The following is a 16799-nucleotide window of genomic DNA, read 5'->3' on the forward strand; positions in this document are numbered from 1 at the left end:
TAAGAGCAGGGTCTTAAGCTTTTTGAGGAGAAGGTACGCCATTCCTTACAGTTCTTGGCCTTGTGCAATGGATATAGGCAGTAGTAAATACAATCTCGATGAGGGGAATCAGAATAGAGCATCTTCTTTCCACAAGTCCCACAGGTCAGGACAGACTTTTTTTCCCCTGACTTTCATAAAGTCAGATCTAGAGAAAAAATCTCTCTCTCTCTCTCTCTCTCTCTCTCTCTCTCTCTCTCTCTCTCTCTCTCTCTCTGACAGGTAGAACTTAGCAGAGTTCAGTGGAGACTCCCGCACATGATGCAAAGTAGAAAATCGGAGGGACTGGAGTTTTTCGCAGGAGTGTTCCAAATGGTGGTGCAACCTGATTGGTTGGAACTTAAGTGTAGTCTTTTTTTTTGTTGTTTTTTAAACAACTAGGATAAGTTACTAAACTAAAGGGCCTAGGGCATTTCCAGTCCATACCCATCATTGCACTGGTACTCCCATCTCGACGAATGGGAATTACTCCAGCATGTACATATATGAATGATCCAATATTTGAGTAATTTTGGGTTAAGGATGGCCCTCAAAATCACCTGCCCCTGCTTTCAACAGCAACTCAGTGGCAGAGGGGTACTGGGGGAGCCATACATAAAAAACATGGTGTCTCCTCCCTGAATCAAACATTACAAGATATCTTACCTGGCACCCTTAACCAACCCCAGCCTTCTCCCCAGCATTCATTCGCCCTCCAGCTGCTGTGCTTTCTGCTGGCCAGGCAGACAAGCAACGCTGCTCTGACAGGCTGCCACGGAAGCCCTTAGGGAAGAGGCAACAGTGGGTAGCTATCAAATGTTGCTATGTCATTGTAGTGAATTACAAGATTTAGAGTCTGCTTAAACTATGGAGGCTTTCTATAGAAGCCCTGCCCGACATTAAGAATTACACATGTAAAGTGAGAACTGTTTTAGTGCAACTGTAACTCATAAGATTGAGTAACTGACATTATGCATAATTTCTGCCTTATGTTATAGTCCATCACTAATGGACTTGCGCAGGTTGTACAAAAAAGTTGTTCCATCTCCTGTGACTCGGACACAGACTCTCACAACAGTTAAGAAGATTAAGTAGTCCCTGAGCACACACCCTTGATTTGACCCTTAAAGTCTATTAGTACGCAGTCTTTTGGAGCAATGACAAATTCACATCAGAAAATTGCAGATACTTCTGATAAAGGGATGAGGACAATGAAGATACTAATAGCAGTGACGAAAATTAAACAAATGAAGATAGGATTGAGGTTCAATTGCAACATGATACTGAACTAGTTTCAGAGGGAGGAACGCAGTTTAGAAACTTGGGAGCAACAATATAATTAAATTAAAAATTATTTCTGGATCTTCTGCTACCCAAACATCGGAGTCCACAGACAAATTAATTTAAGCATTAAGAAATATATTCTCATCTGCCAGAGTCAACACATTGGAAGCTACTGACTACCAACATTAAGCTAGGTGCCTCTAAGAAATATGGATTCCTTCAAATTGTGTAAGATCATGAATTAGTCCTCCAAAAATATTATATGTGCTGGTAAATTGAGCGAATGGGAAAGTTAGGTTTTTCCAAGTAGCTGAACTGTTCCTACAAATGACTTCTAATGATGCTACCATGAACACGATCATATAACTGTAGGTATTCAGTCTGTAAATGAAGCTTTGTCACAATTTAAAACAAAAAACAAGTATGCATATACCATAAAATATATACAATTGACTACTTATGTAAGTAGTCCATAGTAATTTGTTTAGCTTAAAATAAGCATTTTGTTGTGGGCAATGGAATTACTATAGAGGAAATATATGCGGAGCCCCAGACGCCACTGCTTTCTGTGAACAGATGGCCTGGCAGAACCATCAAGCAATGTTGAGAACAGCATCGAGGGGTGGTTGGGAGAATATCAGGTTATGTGTCCAAGTATGATGCTTACGTTTCAACAGAGAGAAGAGGAAATAAACATTTTGAGCCTTGAAAAGTTTACTAATAAAATACGTATGTGGTATTTTCCACTTTAACGGTTTTGCCAGCCTTAGTTTAGCTGAACTACAGTAGTTTCCTGTACAGTCCTCAAGTCACTCAGAATAATAGTGCTTTCAACTTGTGGTATATCAACGCCAGGAGAATGTCAAAACGATTCACACTCACTGCAAAGAAACACAACAGCCAAGTTTTTTTTATATTTGGTTGGAATAAATTTATTTCATCTGTCTGTAAACAAGGTGTTTTAATAGTTTATGGCATTTTTTGAAATGCATATTAAATCAGATGAGTCAGACTGTATCCCAGATGTAACAAAAAGTGCAGGGAAAGACAAATTAACAACAAGAATTTGCTTAAATCTGTACATAATCCACAAGGCCCAAACAATAAAGCAAATACTAGAATGTCCCTAAACGAGTGCCAATGGAAAAAGACAATCCTTACCGATCAGTTAAAATCCATCTTAGAACAGTAACGTAACAGTTCAAGTTCATTTTTATTACTATGGCACAGAACACATTTGAATTATCACAAGACAGCCAAGTCAGTTATTCCAACCAATACCATCTCCCATTTGTTCTTTTGTATAGAATTCTTTAATTTTTAAATGGGCAAGGTTAGTACCGCGATTTAACTGACAGTCTGGATACACGTTTCAGATAGCCAGAAGACAGCTTGCTCAAGTTTCTGCAGCACGGGTCTATCTTGTAGACCAAATGCAATATTGTATTTTGAAATAGACTATTTCAACAATTCTGAAAAACTACCAGCCTTCATCCAAACATTGGTATTAAAGCAGCATTTTTGTACATTACCTACAAATAAGCATTATAACAGTTTAGTGTCTCAACTACCAGTATACAGCTGAAGGTGGTAGTTACCCTTCTTAAAAGACACCAGTGTCGTATAAAATATGAAGCTGCAAATAAAATTGGTCCTATGAAAAACTGAAATTGGACACACTCCAGATGGTTATATTGGGATAAGGAAATCCAGAATGGCAGAATTCAACAATTTATTGATGCAACAGGAGCTCACAAAAGTAACAATGCGCTGAGCTATGCATGATGGAATGTCCCTGGACAATAAACTTCATATATGCCAAAAAACGAGTTTAGGGATGACCGTTTTACAGCTGGATCACCCAAAGCTTTATTTTCAGAAAAGGCATCTAACAATTTAAATGTCATCCTTCAGTAATGCTTCATTCAGTACTGCCCATTTTGAAGTCAAAACGAGTCTGTGTGAGAAATTTCTATTGCAACCCACTGTCAGATGTCTTTACTCAATCTGACTTGTTGTTCTTTACAATTTTCTCCCAAGTCATACTATATGATAGCTAAAAGCTTTCCACTTTGGAAGTCAACTGTAAACAATAAGTACTGTGACAACAGTAAATGATTACGGGTTAGTATACTTAGTCACAGTGAGCACAAGTGCTGAACGTAAAGTTATGTACAGATACATTCTCCTTTGAAACTAGAACAGAAAAGGTGCTTGGGAAAGGGGCACTTGTGCAGACATACATTTGGGATTAATTACAAATGGAACACCTTTTCTGAAAATACAATGTACGGAAAAGTAGGTAAATGAAGCATTTCTGCTGCAATAATATTTTTAAATGAAAGTTGTTTGGCATTTGATACTCAAAGTGAAGATAGTTGGGGTACAATCGTAGGAGGAAATGCATTTGCACCTTTTGAAGCAGTTTTACACTTGTACTGACAATCAAGAAGCAGATGTTACAAGCTATGAAGTTTGCAATACCATATTTAAGCTGAATACGAAAATGAATTTCAAGACATTGCACCTTGTTAAAAAGTAATTCAACATTGGTATTAAATGGTTTAATCAACCAGGCACTGAATGAAAATGTAATTAAAATATCATGGACGAAAAAGGGGAGAAAAAAAACAGATATGCATGCATATTTCTCCCAACCATGCTCTGCAAAAGGAAGACTAAATGAGCCTTGTAATTGCTCAAGTGCGGAAAAGGCATGGATCAAATTATAGATTGTACAATCGGCACTTGTAGTGTTTCAAAACTTGTCTTAGTTGTCAGTATTTTATTGATTGCTAAAAGAAAGCAAAATTCAGAATTGGCATATTTCCTCCTGAAAATATCATGCAGCTTATCTTTAGTGTTTACTGAATAATGGTGCGAAAATGAGATTTTGTTACATAGAGTGGTTCACGAACAAATGAACGAAAGGGTACTGTTGTGACATTAGAAAAATATGGGTAAATAAAAAAATGTAACTACCATCTACAGTCTGATAGCATTGCGAACACAACTGGATGATGATGAACAGTTGCTAGGTAGATGGGGAAAGGCTGCTTAGCATCCAAGCTTGCCCAGGTATGTAGCCATTTCAAATGCTTTCTTGTTGAGCAGCCCTCCATGGACACCTTCTTTTGCCATGATAATAACCAATGCTGGAGTACACAAGGAAACAAAAGAACAAACATGAACAAACAAAAAAAACACCTTTCCCCACCAACAAAGGGATACAAAGGAGACACAGGTTCATACCCCATCACCCAGCATTGCTAATAAAATTTCCATAACACTGCAAGTTATTCCCACTAATAGGAAAGTTTAGTAGCAATTCTCCCCTAGTACATTTGTCTGCCTAACGACTAGAACCCAGAGTCTCTCAAGTATTTTGCCATCGAGTATGCCTTCTTATTCAATCCACCTCCATGGACCCCTTCTTTGCCCATTGCAAAGACCAAGACTGAAAGAAAAGAAAGAAGAGAAGAGAGGTTTTAAAAAAAGCAAGAAAAACAAAGAAAGTAGTGCAAGTTATAGACGACACTGCAACAGATGCTAGTAATTATAGCATATAAGCACATTCGCACGGTAAACTTGTTATAACAGAGGATAAAGCCATCCGGCAAGCACAGCAAACAAACTTGGGAGAATGGTAGGAGGGAACAGTAAAGACAAGAAGCTGAAATTATTCAGAAAGCAAACACCCCGTTTGTCTCTAGTGTACAAACGATTTGGAAAATCCCTTCAATCGGCTTTATTGGCTACTTTGCTGTTAGAAATGTGTGACCCAGAGTCAGCCCAGTGTAATTAGTAGGTTGGATTGCAAAAGAATAAGAGCATCCCTGAAGCAAAATATTTTTTTATGTCGAGACTGCTCCAGGATTATTATTAATTGTCCATAGTAATCCATCCTCTAGTTAAAGGACAGGTATATAACAATGATGGCACAAAATATAAAACAAGTATAAGCAGTCTTTTGTAAATATTCTACAGAAATTTGTGTCAAGTGGTGAAAGCTGATCATTGGTGGCCACCATATGATTGATTAGATGCAATAATTTCTACATTTCTACATTATGAACGTTATCGTTGCACAACCCCCCCCCCCCCCGCCCACACACCCACAAAAAAAAAAGGTAGTCCGCCATGTTCCTAAACTACATTGGTAAACTGGGCACTATGTAAATTACAGTAACACAAGAGTCATTAAACTATTCACAATAAAGCGGCCACCACATTTGTGGTTAAAAAAATATATATTTAAACCCGAATCTTAAATTCATACAGAGTCCATCTAATATGGGAATTTTTTCACACATTCTTCAGCAGTTAAACTTAAAAATGATGCATTTAGTTTTACTTAAAGTCCATGTTTTTTGGAGAAGACTGCGCTAAAAGCCGACTTGCAGCAGTAGAAGTGAAGGACAAGTTACTCACCTTCAGTAACGCCGATATCTGGCAGAGACATGACCTAGCCGCAGATTCCTTACTTCTGAACTTCCCAGGCATCAGACCAGAAGTTATTTCTTGCAGAACCCCCATGAGCGCTGGGCGGTGGCGTCAGTCGACTTCGCGTGACGTCGTTGGCGTCATGGTATTCGTATGACGTCAGCATTGACTATATAGGTGCCACCTAGGCCCACAGATATCAGTACTTTTCATGACTTTGCACACCAGAAGCGGAGCCATGAAGGCGACAGACCTATTGTTCTATGGTTCGTGCTGTGACGAATGGTTTGCTACCGCAGAGTGTGTGCACTGCTTCAGTCCGAGCAGTCGAGAGCATGGTGAGGGGCTCAAAGCCAGCGTGGGTCTCTGATAGCTGCCTGGGGGACGGACGAGAGGCAACGGGCGAAGGAAGGGTAATAGAGTGGAACAAGGCCCACGAGGAGCCGATGGTTCTAGTAATCACAGGCGCTTCAAATGCACACTTTAAGAAAGCAGCTTTTCATATTCTGTCTCCGACCTGTCTGGCTGTTTCCAAGTAATGGATCTAGTTGGGGAAAACAGATTATTTTTATGTAAAACAAACATGTAGTGAACTTTTTGGCATTCCGCTTCTCGTGACGTCATTGGTGTCATGTTATGACGTCTGCATTGACTATTTAGGTGCCAATTAGGCGCACCGATATCAGTACTTTTCATGACTTTGCACCCCAGAAGAGGAGCCATGAAGCAGACAGTGTTGGCTTTAGACAACTAGAGCCCTGAAGAGGAATAGCCCTGATCAACTGATCCGCAGTTTGGGGAGGATGGGTGTGTTGGTAAGGTATCTGCGGCTAGATCATGTCTCTAGCAGATAAGGCGTTACCTAAGTTAAGTAACTTCTCCATCTGATAAGAGACTTCTAGCTCCAGATTCCTTGCCTTTGAACAGATACCCAAGCAATACCACCCCTGGAGGAGGGACTGCAGAAAAGTTTAAACCAGAATGTCCTGTAGGACCGAACGGCCAAAGAGGACCTCCCTATGGACCTGACAGTGTCCACGACTCCACTCCGCCCTATTTATTGCAAAACCACAAAGGTGTTGTTGCCTGTGAACACTTGAACCAACCTTCCCTTGATAGATGGTAAGAAAGCTTTCAGTGCCAGTCGAATCGCATGTAGCTCCAACAGGTTTCGATGGAGCCCGGCTTCTACTGGAGCCCCGAGTCCTCTGATCTCCACCTCTCCCAGATGGCTGCCACATCCCAGGAGTGACATCTGTCACTGCTGTGAGATCTGGTTGGGGAAAGAAGAGGGGTCTGCTGGTAACCCATTCGCGGTTTGTCAGCCACCACGGCAGATCTCATGCAGTTCCCACAGAAATCTTGACCAGTTGGTGAGATTTCCCCAATGCTGCACCCACTGGAACTTCAGGTCCCACTGCAGAGCCCGCATGTGCTGTGTGGCATGAGTCACTTGCAGAATGCAGGAGGCCATGAGGCCCAGCAGCCTCAGTCAGTACCACTGATATCTAGGACAGAGGCTGAAACATCAGTATCATAGCCTGAATGTCCTGGACTAGTTGTCCGGAAGATCTGCCCGAAACTGCACTGTGCCCAGAACAGCTCAGATGAAAGGTAGCATCTGGGAAGGAGTCAGGTGTGACACCTACGCCAATAGTGAACCCCAGTGAATGCAGGAGGTTTGCCATAGTCTGGAGGTGGGAAGACCACCTTTCGGGGTGAGCCCACCTTCAACAGCCAGTCATCGAGATAGGAGAAGACTGGAACCCCGGTCTCTGCAGATAAGCTGCGCCCACCGCCATCACCTTGGAGAACTCCAGAGGGAAGCTGGTGGGGCCAAAGGGGAGAACGGCAAACTGAAAATGTTTGTGGGCTCATCGTAAACCGCAAGTAGAAACAATGGGCAGGCAGGATGGGAATATTATGTAAGCGTCCCGCAAGTCCAGCACTACCATCCAGACTCCAGGGGCTATGGCAGAAAGAATCTGAGCCAGAGTAAGCATCTTGAACTTCTCTTTTTTGAAGAAGTAGTTGAGAGCTCTGAGGTCGGGGATAGGACTAAGGCATCCGTCCTTTTTGGGGACCCGAAAGTAGCTGGAAAAGCAACCACAGCCTACTTCTGGCACCGGAACCCTCTCAATAGCTCCCTTGGCCAAGAGTCTTAACTTCCTCTCAAAGTAAAGTAAGGTGATCCTCCTTCAGCAGACTGTATGTAGGAGGCATGGAGGGAGGGGTATTCTTGAAGGGGAGGGAGTAGACAGTTCGGACTATCTTGAGAACCCACCTGTCAGAGGTGATGTACCGCCAGTGGTGGAGGCGATGGTATCCTGCCACCAACTGGACGCCCATGATCCTGGAGGATCGGACTAGGAGGGTTTGGAAGCAGAGGAGAAAGGGGAGGGGAAGAGTTTGTGGCCTGAAATGGCTTTTGGCTGCCCGACCCACAGGCTTAGGGCGAGCCACGCCCACACAGAGGTTCCAGAACTTGCGCAAACCTCTGGCTAGGATCGGGCTAGTGCGGCTGGAAGTGCCTTACGTAGCCACAAAAGGAGCGAAAGACGGAAGGCCCAAGGACTTAGTCATAGCCTGCGACTCCTTGAAGCACTCCAATGCCACATCCGCCCCATCTCCGAAGAGATGCGAGCCATCAAAAGGCATGTGCATCAGGTTGGCTTGGACATACCCAGAGAAGCCATACGTTCTCAGTCAGGTTTGGCACCTAACTAACTCAGTCTAGGAAATTGCTCTGCCTAGCAAATCTGTTGTGTCGAGGCCACAGCGAATAGTAAACTTTGCGTCATCTCTGTCAGTACCAGCTTTGGAGAGGATAGCCTGGACCTACTCCAGGACTTGTGGCAGCAACTGCACAACAAGCTCCCATAGGGAATGGGAGAAACGGTCCAACAGGGTATACTGACCGCAGTGCTAGACTGGTGGAAGAAAACATTTTCTTTCTACACGATCCCGCCTCTTGGATTCCCTAGCTGGAGGTGCAGAAGAGAATGTGCCAACGGAGGTAGCTGCTTGGACCACCAAGCTCTCTGTGGTTGGATGCGATGTGAGGAAGGCTGGGTCGCCCAGGGCAGTGGAGGCGGGCAATATTTCTATTCACAGAAGCCCCGGTGCTGGGTTTGGATCAAGTCCCTAGAACAACGTGTCTGTAAGGCCTTATTGAAAGGCAGCAAGGGTTCCTAGGTGAAGATACCAGTCTGCAAGAACTCGGTCAAGACATTGGTCTTGCCAGCCTCAGTAGGAAGCTGCAGGTTGTAGACCTCCGCAGCTCTACGCACCACAATGGCAAAAGAAGCTACGTCCTCAGTAGTTGGGTTAGGAGGGGAAAGCATGCCAGGCTCCGGAGAGGTATCCAGGTACTGGCATCACCCAGTTCCTCATACCAGTCCATTTCCTACTCAGTATAAAGTGGGATTTCTAAGGGATCCTGCGGCCTCTCCTTATCTTCCTCAAATCCTAGCCCTTCAGAATAAGACTGAGGAAACGACAGAGCCCAGAGGCTCCGTCGGCGACTGGTCTCAGCGTCAGTAGCTGCCCAACCGGCTCTCATCGGGGAAAAGAATGGGGCTGCCGTCATCGGGAGTCAATGTGTCAGGGAAGGTCAAGGAGGTATGACCTGAGCTGGTCTGGATCTGGATCTGGGAATGAATCCAAGAGGAGCCAGGGTGTCAGGACTGAGCTGATGGTGCGAAACCCCATGGATCTCGTTCCGCTGAGTTCACGTGCCTGAAGACACGCCAGAGGAGTCATGTCGCCCAAAAATGGCGCACATGGTGTCAAAATTCCTCAATTTGGGCGGGGGTCGCTCCTGGCCCCGGCAGAGTGAAAACGCTGAGCCAACCTCGCCACTTGTTCCGCAGAACGAGGCCTTGCACACAGACTTCTCTGTTATGTCCGGTGACAGACCGGGTGCAATCAAAGCACAATTCGACTTACTGTGCTTCTTATGGTGCTTCCTACCGGACCCCTTGGAGTGGGAGAACAGACTTGGAGCCCCCAGAGTGGTGCTCAGACCTTTCTCTCACCCGGGAGAGAGACCACCGAGGTGCCTGACGCCGTTCCACAAGCAGCTTTAGTGACTACTCAGTCAAATCTTTCTGTGCCATGGCTCGGCAGTCGGAGCACGACTTCGGGTCATGGTCGCGCTCCAGGCACCAAAGAAACACCAGGTGGGGATACGTGACAAACATTAGGCGGTGACAGGAACCACACGGTGTGAATCCAGAGGTCCTCTTAGACATACAGAAAACTTACACACCACTAACAAAGTTCGACTAAGTCGAAAAAAGTCTGTAACAAAATGACAGAGTAGCTGTCTTTGATGGATCTATGCTGGCTGGCGCAGAAAGAAAAGAACTGACATCAGTGCACCGAGGTGGCGCCTATATAGATGACAGACGTCATACTGACAAATACTATGCCACACGAGTCTTGTAACTCCACCTACCGGCGTACTGGTACTGCTCAAGAAAAATCTTCCGGATCCAGTCTGGGAAGTTCAAGGGCAAGGAATCTGCGGCTAGATGTTTCTATCAGTTGAAAATATTACTTACCCTGTGCCTACTGGTGTGTAGCTTATACTAGTGTGGAATCATGTTTTACAGACTTTCACCCCTAGGTGTGGGGTGCAGACCATTGGAAGTTTTTCTTCCAAGACTAATTTCGCAATATCTTTTGACTTCAACCCAATCCCACCACGCTCCAGGAAAAATACTTCACTTTAGAATGCACTCCCCTTCCCCCAAACTCGCAAGTGTAAGTAAAGCTTACAATGCAATTGTGTACAATTGCATGGTGCAAATGAAGATAAACACCTTAATTAGCTTGTATCTGTGGTGGCAAAGAACGTATGTGAATATACAGCACTACAAAATGACCGTTACAAGGAAAGTAATATTTTCCTTTAGTAGCATGTGCTGCTGAAGATTTCATGCTCTGCATAGGCTACCAAACAATGGAAACCACCTAAAGTAATCCCTAGCAAGACAAGTAAGCCAATGTTTGAAATAAAGTTCTTAGTACCGTTTGGCCAAAACTCCAAAAGAAATAACGAAAAGCTGGACATCACTTGCCAAACCTGGCATCGATATGGGATTTACCAAGCGAGGATTTGGAAAATACAACAAACAAGCTTACCAAAAACTTGTTTCCGTCAATGTAACACATTAATGCTCTGTTTAAATGTAATGTGTTCATTGCTTTTCGGCAGTTGTCAGAATTCAGAAAGAAAACTGGTAGATACGTCAGTGATTTAGTTTACATGAAATTGAGAAACTAGCTTGGATTTGTTCAAGACAACTCTATCCCTGTAAACCTAAATGAAAGGTTATTCTACTGCTGTTGGTGCCTACACCTCACTCTTCTTAACAGACCACCTTGGGTCTGGCTTGCTAAATGTGGCAAGCACAAACGTGCCACATTTTTGTGGCAGGGACACAATGTGCCTGCCCCCAAAATCCTGTGGACCAACCAGCACCACACAACAAGCCAGAGCTATAAAGAGGGATGTCGACGCCACAGTGCAGATTACAAAATAAAGCATGCACTTTGGCACAATTCTGACAAGTCTCTTCCCAGCATAAAATACATTCTGATGGAGGGTGCTGTTAATGTGGCTCTTCAACGCTCCCATTTTAATGTAAGGTTGGAGGAGGGGGCTGCTTACCACCTCCTTGCAGTGACATGTGTTTCATGCTGCTCTAAGCAGGAGGCCAATGCAGAGGGGAGGAGGGGGCAGTGAGCTAGAAAAATGTGACCAGGAATGGCAGGGAAGAAAACTCAGGGGTGGCAGTTGAGATGGGAGGGCTGGCAATAGGTGACAGGGGAAGAATGACTGCAGGGTGTTTTTCTGCTTCTTGAAGGGAGGCTCTGATTCCAAGTTTGTAATGCTGTCACCACACACAGGAGGGAGAATGAAAACGCCTCTCTTCTGTCCATCCCCTTTTACTGACCCAGCGCAGGGCAATAAACAGAGTATGTAAAAAACGTTTTTACAACATTTTTGCAGAAGCATGTGTATAAATCGCAAGTTTTACAGAGAAGCCCCAATTTGGGGATTTTTTTGCGAATCATTAAATTGTAAATCCTGCAGGGTCGGTCTTCTATGACAGGTATGCACTGCATATAAATGAAGCAGCTCAAAAAGGGGCCCTCATAAGCCTTGCGAGAACAACACCGAGGTCCCATGAATTATTATTATAGGATTTATAATGCGCATGGCTGACCCAGCAACGGCTTTGCTTAAGGCAAGATGCTTCTGGAGCCCTCTGATGGAGGATGGGAGCGAATTCCAGTCTGGCCGCAAGAGTTCTAAAAGAGCAGCATCCAGCTCATGTGGGTACTTGTTGGTGTTTTTGGAGGAACAACTCTCTAGACCCTTCATAATTAATTTTGAGTAGAGGTGTGTGCAGCCTTTTTGGTGTTTAAGCAGCCACTGCTGCTAAACTTAACTAAATGGATGTGTAAGCTAGTCCTGCCTTCTAAGCAAAAGCGGTAACAGGTCATGCCCAATGCCATTAAAGGATTATGCAATAATGGACAACATACTTCAAATTTGCCACATAACATAAAGTAGGCTTAAGTGCCTTCCACAGGATTAGCATAAACTTGTCAGAAAGGTTGCGCTACCCCCAACTCTTATTGCTTCAGGTGCCAAACAGATAGGTTTGTTTCCTGAAGTTTGCAGGTTTCAGCTTCCTGTGGGGCTGTGTTACAAGATCAGCTCTGGTTTGCAGCTTCTTTGTGGCTGGGCCAACATTTCTAGAAGCACTAGGAACCACAGCGATCTTCTCATTGTTGCAATCATGAGTCATCAATGCTTGCTAGAGCTTCCTCACTACATCTGGAAGCAGAAGGAGTACGAAAAGATATGAAAATATTCCTCGCCAGCTCATCTTTAGTGCACTGCCCATGAGCTGTGATTGTAGGTACGTGGAGGTAAAGTGTCGGCATTTTGCACCCGCAATGACAAACAGATCACTTGTGGAAGTTTTCGATTTTTAGAAGTATGCCAAAGTACTTCTGGATTTATTGCGCCTTCAAGTACTTGCTAATGTGTCCTGCAAAGTCATTGATCTCCCTGGCAAATAGGCCGCTAGAGGCTGCATCCGATTGAATAGCCCAGTGCCACGGTTTTATTAATGTAATGCATGTTGTCAGGTATCACTAGGACTTTTTTTTCCAGAGGGGTGTGTAAAACGCTGTACAAGGCATCTGTGGCAATGATCACCTGTAGCCAAAGGTCCAGTAAAGGCCTGCCCAGAGACACATTTTTGTTGTTTCATTGGAGGTTGTGCTGACCCAGTGCACTACCAACACTATATATTCCCAGTGATTCTATGCTGCTAACCTCTGCCTGGTCAGACACTCCAGTAGTGGGCGCACATGCAGGTTGCTTTCACTAATATTACTATATAGAAGGCCATCATACCAAATAGTGTCATTACAGTTCTCACAAAGGATAGGTTATCTGAAGAATCAAAAAACCTTTGAGGAAGCGACACTGCTGCTTTAGTTGTGTGCTAGGAATTTCGGGCAGCAGCTGCTGTTTATCAGCCAATCATCCAGATAAGGAAACACATGCATGGCACTCCGTCGAACATATAGTACACTCACCAATAGGCGTTTTGTCATAACCCTTAAAGCGGTTATGTCACCCAAATGGTAGAACCTGCACTTGGTCGTGTTGTCCACATATCAATGGTGGAGATTTGCCCGATGAATGAAGATGTAGAAGCATGCTTCAAATCAAAGGTCGCCATGTGGTCTCTAATGCAGAGCAGAGTTTTTAGCTCATGCACTCTTGTCACATTCATACGCATGAGGTAGAGAATAGGCAAGAGGATACCATCCTTTTTGGGAATTTCGAAGCACAGCAAGTACAATCCTTTGCCCCTCTAGTGTAGGGGTGCAGGTATATTGCTGAATGCTTGTACTTGAGCAGTTGTTTATGTTCCTGACTGATTGCGTGATGTTGTGGTGATATACTTAGTGTGGCACTCCAAGCAGTATCCTTGTTGAACCACAAATAGGGCCCACATTTCCTCCCAGCTTGAAAGGAGTACCACAATCCTCCCAACGACAGGTGTAATCAGGGTACATCATGGGAAAGTCAATGTTTTGAGGGGTAGGTCCCTTTCAAGAGCAACGATTGCCTTTACCACAACCACTGGCTCTAATTCTACCCATCGGAAAGGACTTCACTCTCTTGGTAGGATGGTGCTGTTTGAAGCCTGGCCATTGTGGTGGTGTGGCAGGCCTTGCACTTCCTTGTATCTGTTAATGTTGAAACCCAGACTTAGTAAGATGCATCTAGATTGCTCCGACTGCTTTGGAAGCATCTGGATCTTTTATTTTTTCCAGTACAGCCCTGCCAAGTACCACAAATCAGGCGTTAGACTAATGCATGTAAGTGTGGTGGTCCACATTAATGCACTGAAAGGAAAAGTCACGCATTACAGCGCCTCCTCAACTGTCAAGCTTAGCCAGAGCACTGCTAATTCACCACTGACTGAGTAAAACTGAAATGGCAACGAGCAGTCCGCGCTGCTCCGGGCTGGGGTGGGGGCTGGGTTGCAGCGGCTCGCAGCTCTAGCTAAGCTACCACAAATGATTCTGCTACAATGTAACGTAATTACTGGCGCTGCACTACTGGATACATTTACAGGGCTCGACAAAACCACTCACCCGCTCGCATTTGAGAGGGAGAATGGATGAGGACGAGCTATTTTTAGGTCCTACTCGCCCTTTCTGGCGAGTAGGAAATCAAACTAACTTTGGTCTTCTGTCTTTAAAAACAGAGCTAAAGTGACAAGATAACACGATTTAAAGGCATTTTTATTGCTCACAAAGGAAATGAGCAATAAACATGCCTTTAAATCTTGTTATCTTGTCACTTTTGCTCTCCGTTTTCAGAGACGGAGGTCAAGTGGGTTGGTGTCAGGTCGAGGGGATTTTCCATGGTACTAGACCTGCAGGACTAGTACCATTTTTCGGATGTCGAGCCCTGATTTACTGACGTCATCACAAGGAGTCATTACCCAGACAGCCAGGACACACTGAAGAGAGCGTTGTGTCACACTTATAGGCGGGTGTGGCCGCCAGCACAGGCAGCAGTTTATGAATAAAGTTTCAGAGTTGTGGGCCCCAGCCGCTGCTTTAATGGGCCCAGGCTCAACATCCCAGATGACTGCATTCCACTGTACAATCAGTCTTATGAATGCCATGCCCAGCAAGGAGTCGAGTTCGTGGGCCGGACCGCTACTGCCTGGGAGGCTCGTGCAGCCAGGCCCGTACCGAATTGGCACTCCGTCCACAGATGTGCATTTTCATAGTCATGATCATTTTGAGCTGCCTGTGTAAGGTACAGCGGACCTCTGAAGTCAGCTTCTGCTCACCAAGTTGAGTTCAGCATAACTTATGGAGTAAGTATCACTAACTCATTTTTGGGGTGAGCCTGGTGCAGGTCCAACTACTTTTATTTTCAGCGATGAACGTTACTAAGTCAGCAGAGCCTGTAACTGACTGGCTGCTGCTTTGTGATCTGCCTGTGTTGCTCATTTTCCTTCAAGAAGGCTTCCTAACTATTAGTGGGTAGTGAGGAGGTCACAATGTGCAGGATCCTGGATTTTGTTTTTGTTGTGGCCGCACTATAGGGAAGTCAGGCAAGAGCATATCTTTAACATGGCTCTCCTGCTTCTGGCCCCCCTCCCCATAGACAACATAACGGTCTTTCACGGATGCTGCTAGCCGCCCTTATATTAGGTTGTGCACACGCAAGGAGCTGAGAGACCCCAAGTACATACCACTTACAGGCTACCAGATTTCCCATATCTAAATCAGTTAAACTGTGCCTGGCTTTGATCACCTTGGATTATGACTTGATTTGGCTCCTGAGAAAGTGTCATTCATAGTCTTTGAAATGTCACTCAAATGCACTGAAATAAATGAAAATGTCACATAGCATATTGAACCATCAGTAGCTTTGGAAGCATAGTGTCAACCTGAGAGCCCAAAAGATGTCCGCCATCAAAGGGAACATATATTAGTCATTACCGGGCTGTAGGATGGAACCCCGAACCCATTAGTCACGCATGCATTTGATGCGGTGTCCACCTCTCTAGAAGCAGTTTCTGCTCAATCTTTATTTTTTGTTTTTTTATTAGGGGTGGGCTTTGAAACGAGAATGGAGTTTTTGTTGTGTTGAATTTTGGCATTCAGGGAGGAATTATGAGAGGTTTCGAGGTCGAAGATTTTAAAGAAAAATGACTTGCCAATATGCATACCCAACATCAAATGACAGGAGTGTGCAGAACATGTGATCTACACCAGAATGAGCTCAATCCATAAATGTACTAACTTATCGGCTCTGAAATGTGCATTAAAATCTACAATCATTAGGTCGTTTCACAGACTATGACCCTGCCATGCACCAGAAAATATATTCAAATAAGTCCTTTCAGCCAGAATGTATTTTATGAAACCAGGTGTAAATAATGACATCTGTCTGAATATTCCTCACACACAAAACACTGAACAGTTGCCATTTGCTGTATTACTAATCTGTTAGAACCACCTTCACGCAAACCATCATAATGAGAATCCCATTATAGTTTTATAGTGACGCAGCGTAAAACCAGAACTTTCATACCATTCAAACTTCTTGGTAGATTAAAGTATGTGCAGCACAACTTAAGCTGCCAGAGATGAAAAACATTGGCTCTCTAGAAAGACTTGGTACTCATGAGCCCAGTGTCTAATAATGAGATGTATGTTTTCGCAATGCCTAGTCAATTGAAGAAATTACCAAACTTCAGGTGAGACTGTCTAGAAGTCCCCTCCATATTGAATCTCCTTGGTAACCATTACAGATTGTCAAAAAAAGGAGCTTTATAATCCAAGGAGTTGACATGCTTTAGGCTGATTAAAAATTAACCTAGTTACTGGATACTATGAGTTGGAACCATTTTAACCTTTAGTGCAGCTGTCGGTACCTTCCCAAAGATCACACTACCTGTACAGTGCAGTCGTAGGGAATGCATCGT

General features: G+C 44.2%; 1 protein-coding gene across 2 annotated transcripts in view; it reads right to left on the bottom strand.

Annotated features, from left to right (window-relative positions):
- Window positions 1-2207: 2207 nt before the first annotated feature.
- The window catches only part of PFN2 (profilin 2), a 103103-nt gene continuing 88511 nt past the window's right edge, over window positions 2208-16799 (bottom strand). Inside the window, exon 3 of one of the 2 annotated variants that reach the window (XM_078668041.1) lies at window positions 2208-4457. In XM_078668041.1, coding sequence (XP_078524167.1) covers window positions 4360-4457 — 98 coding nt within the window. In that variant the 3' untranslated portion in view covers window positions 2208-4359. Of the gene's footprint in view, window positions 4760-16799 lie in introns of both variants that reach the window. The other variant, XM_078668042.1, reaches the window with a different exon arrangement.

The sequence above is a fragment of the Lissotriton helveticus genome, chromosome 11 (assembly GCF_964261635.1).
Source record: "Lissotriton helveticus chromosome 11, aLisHel1.1, whole genome shotgun sequence".
NCBI classification, from domain to species: Eukaryota; Metazoa; Chordata; class Amphibia; order Caudata; family Salamandridae; genus Lissotriton; species Lissotriton helveticus.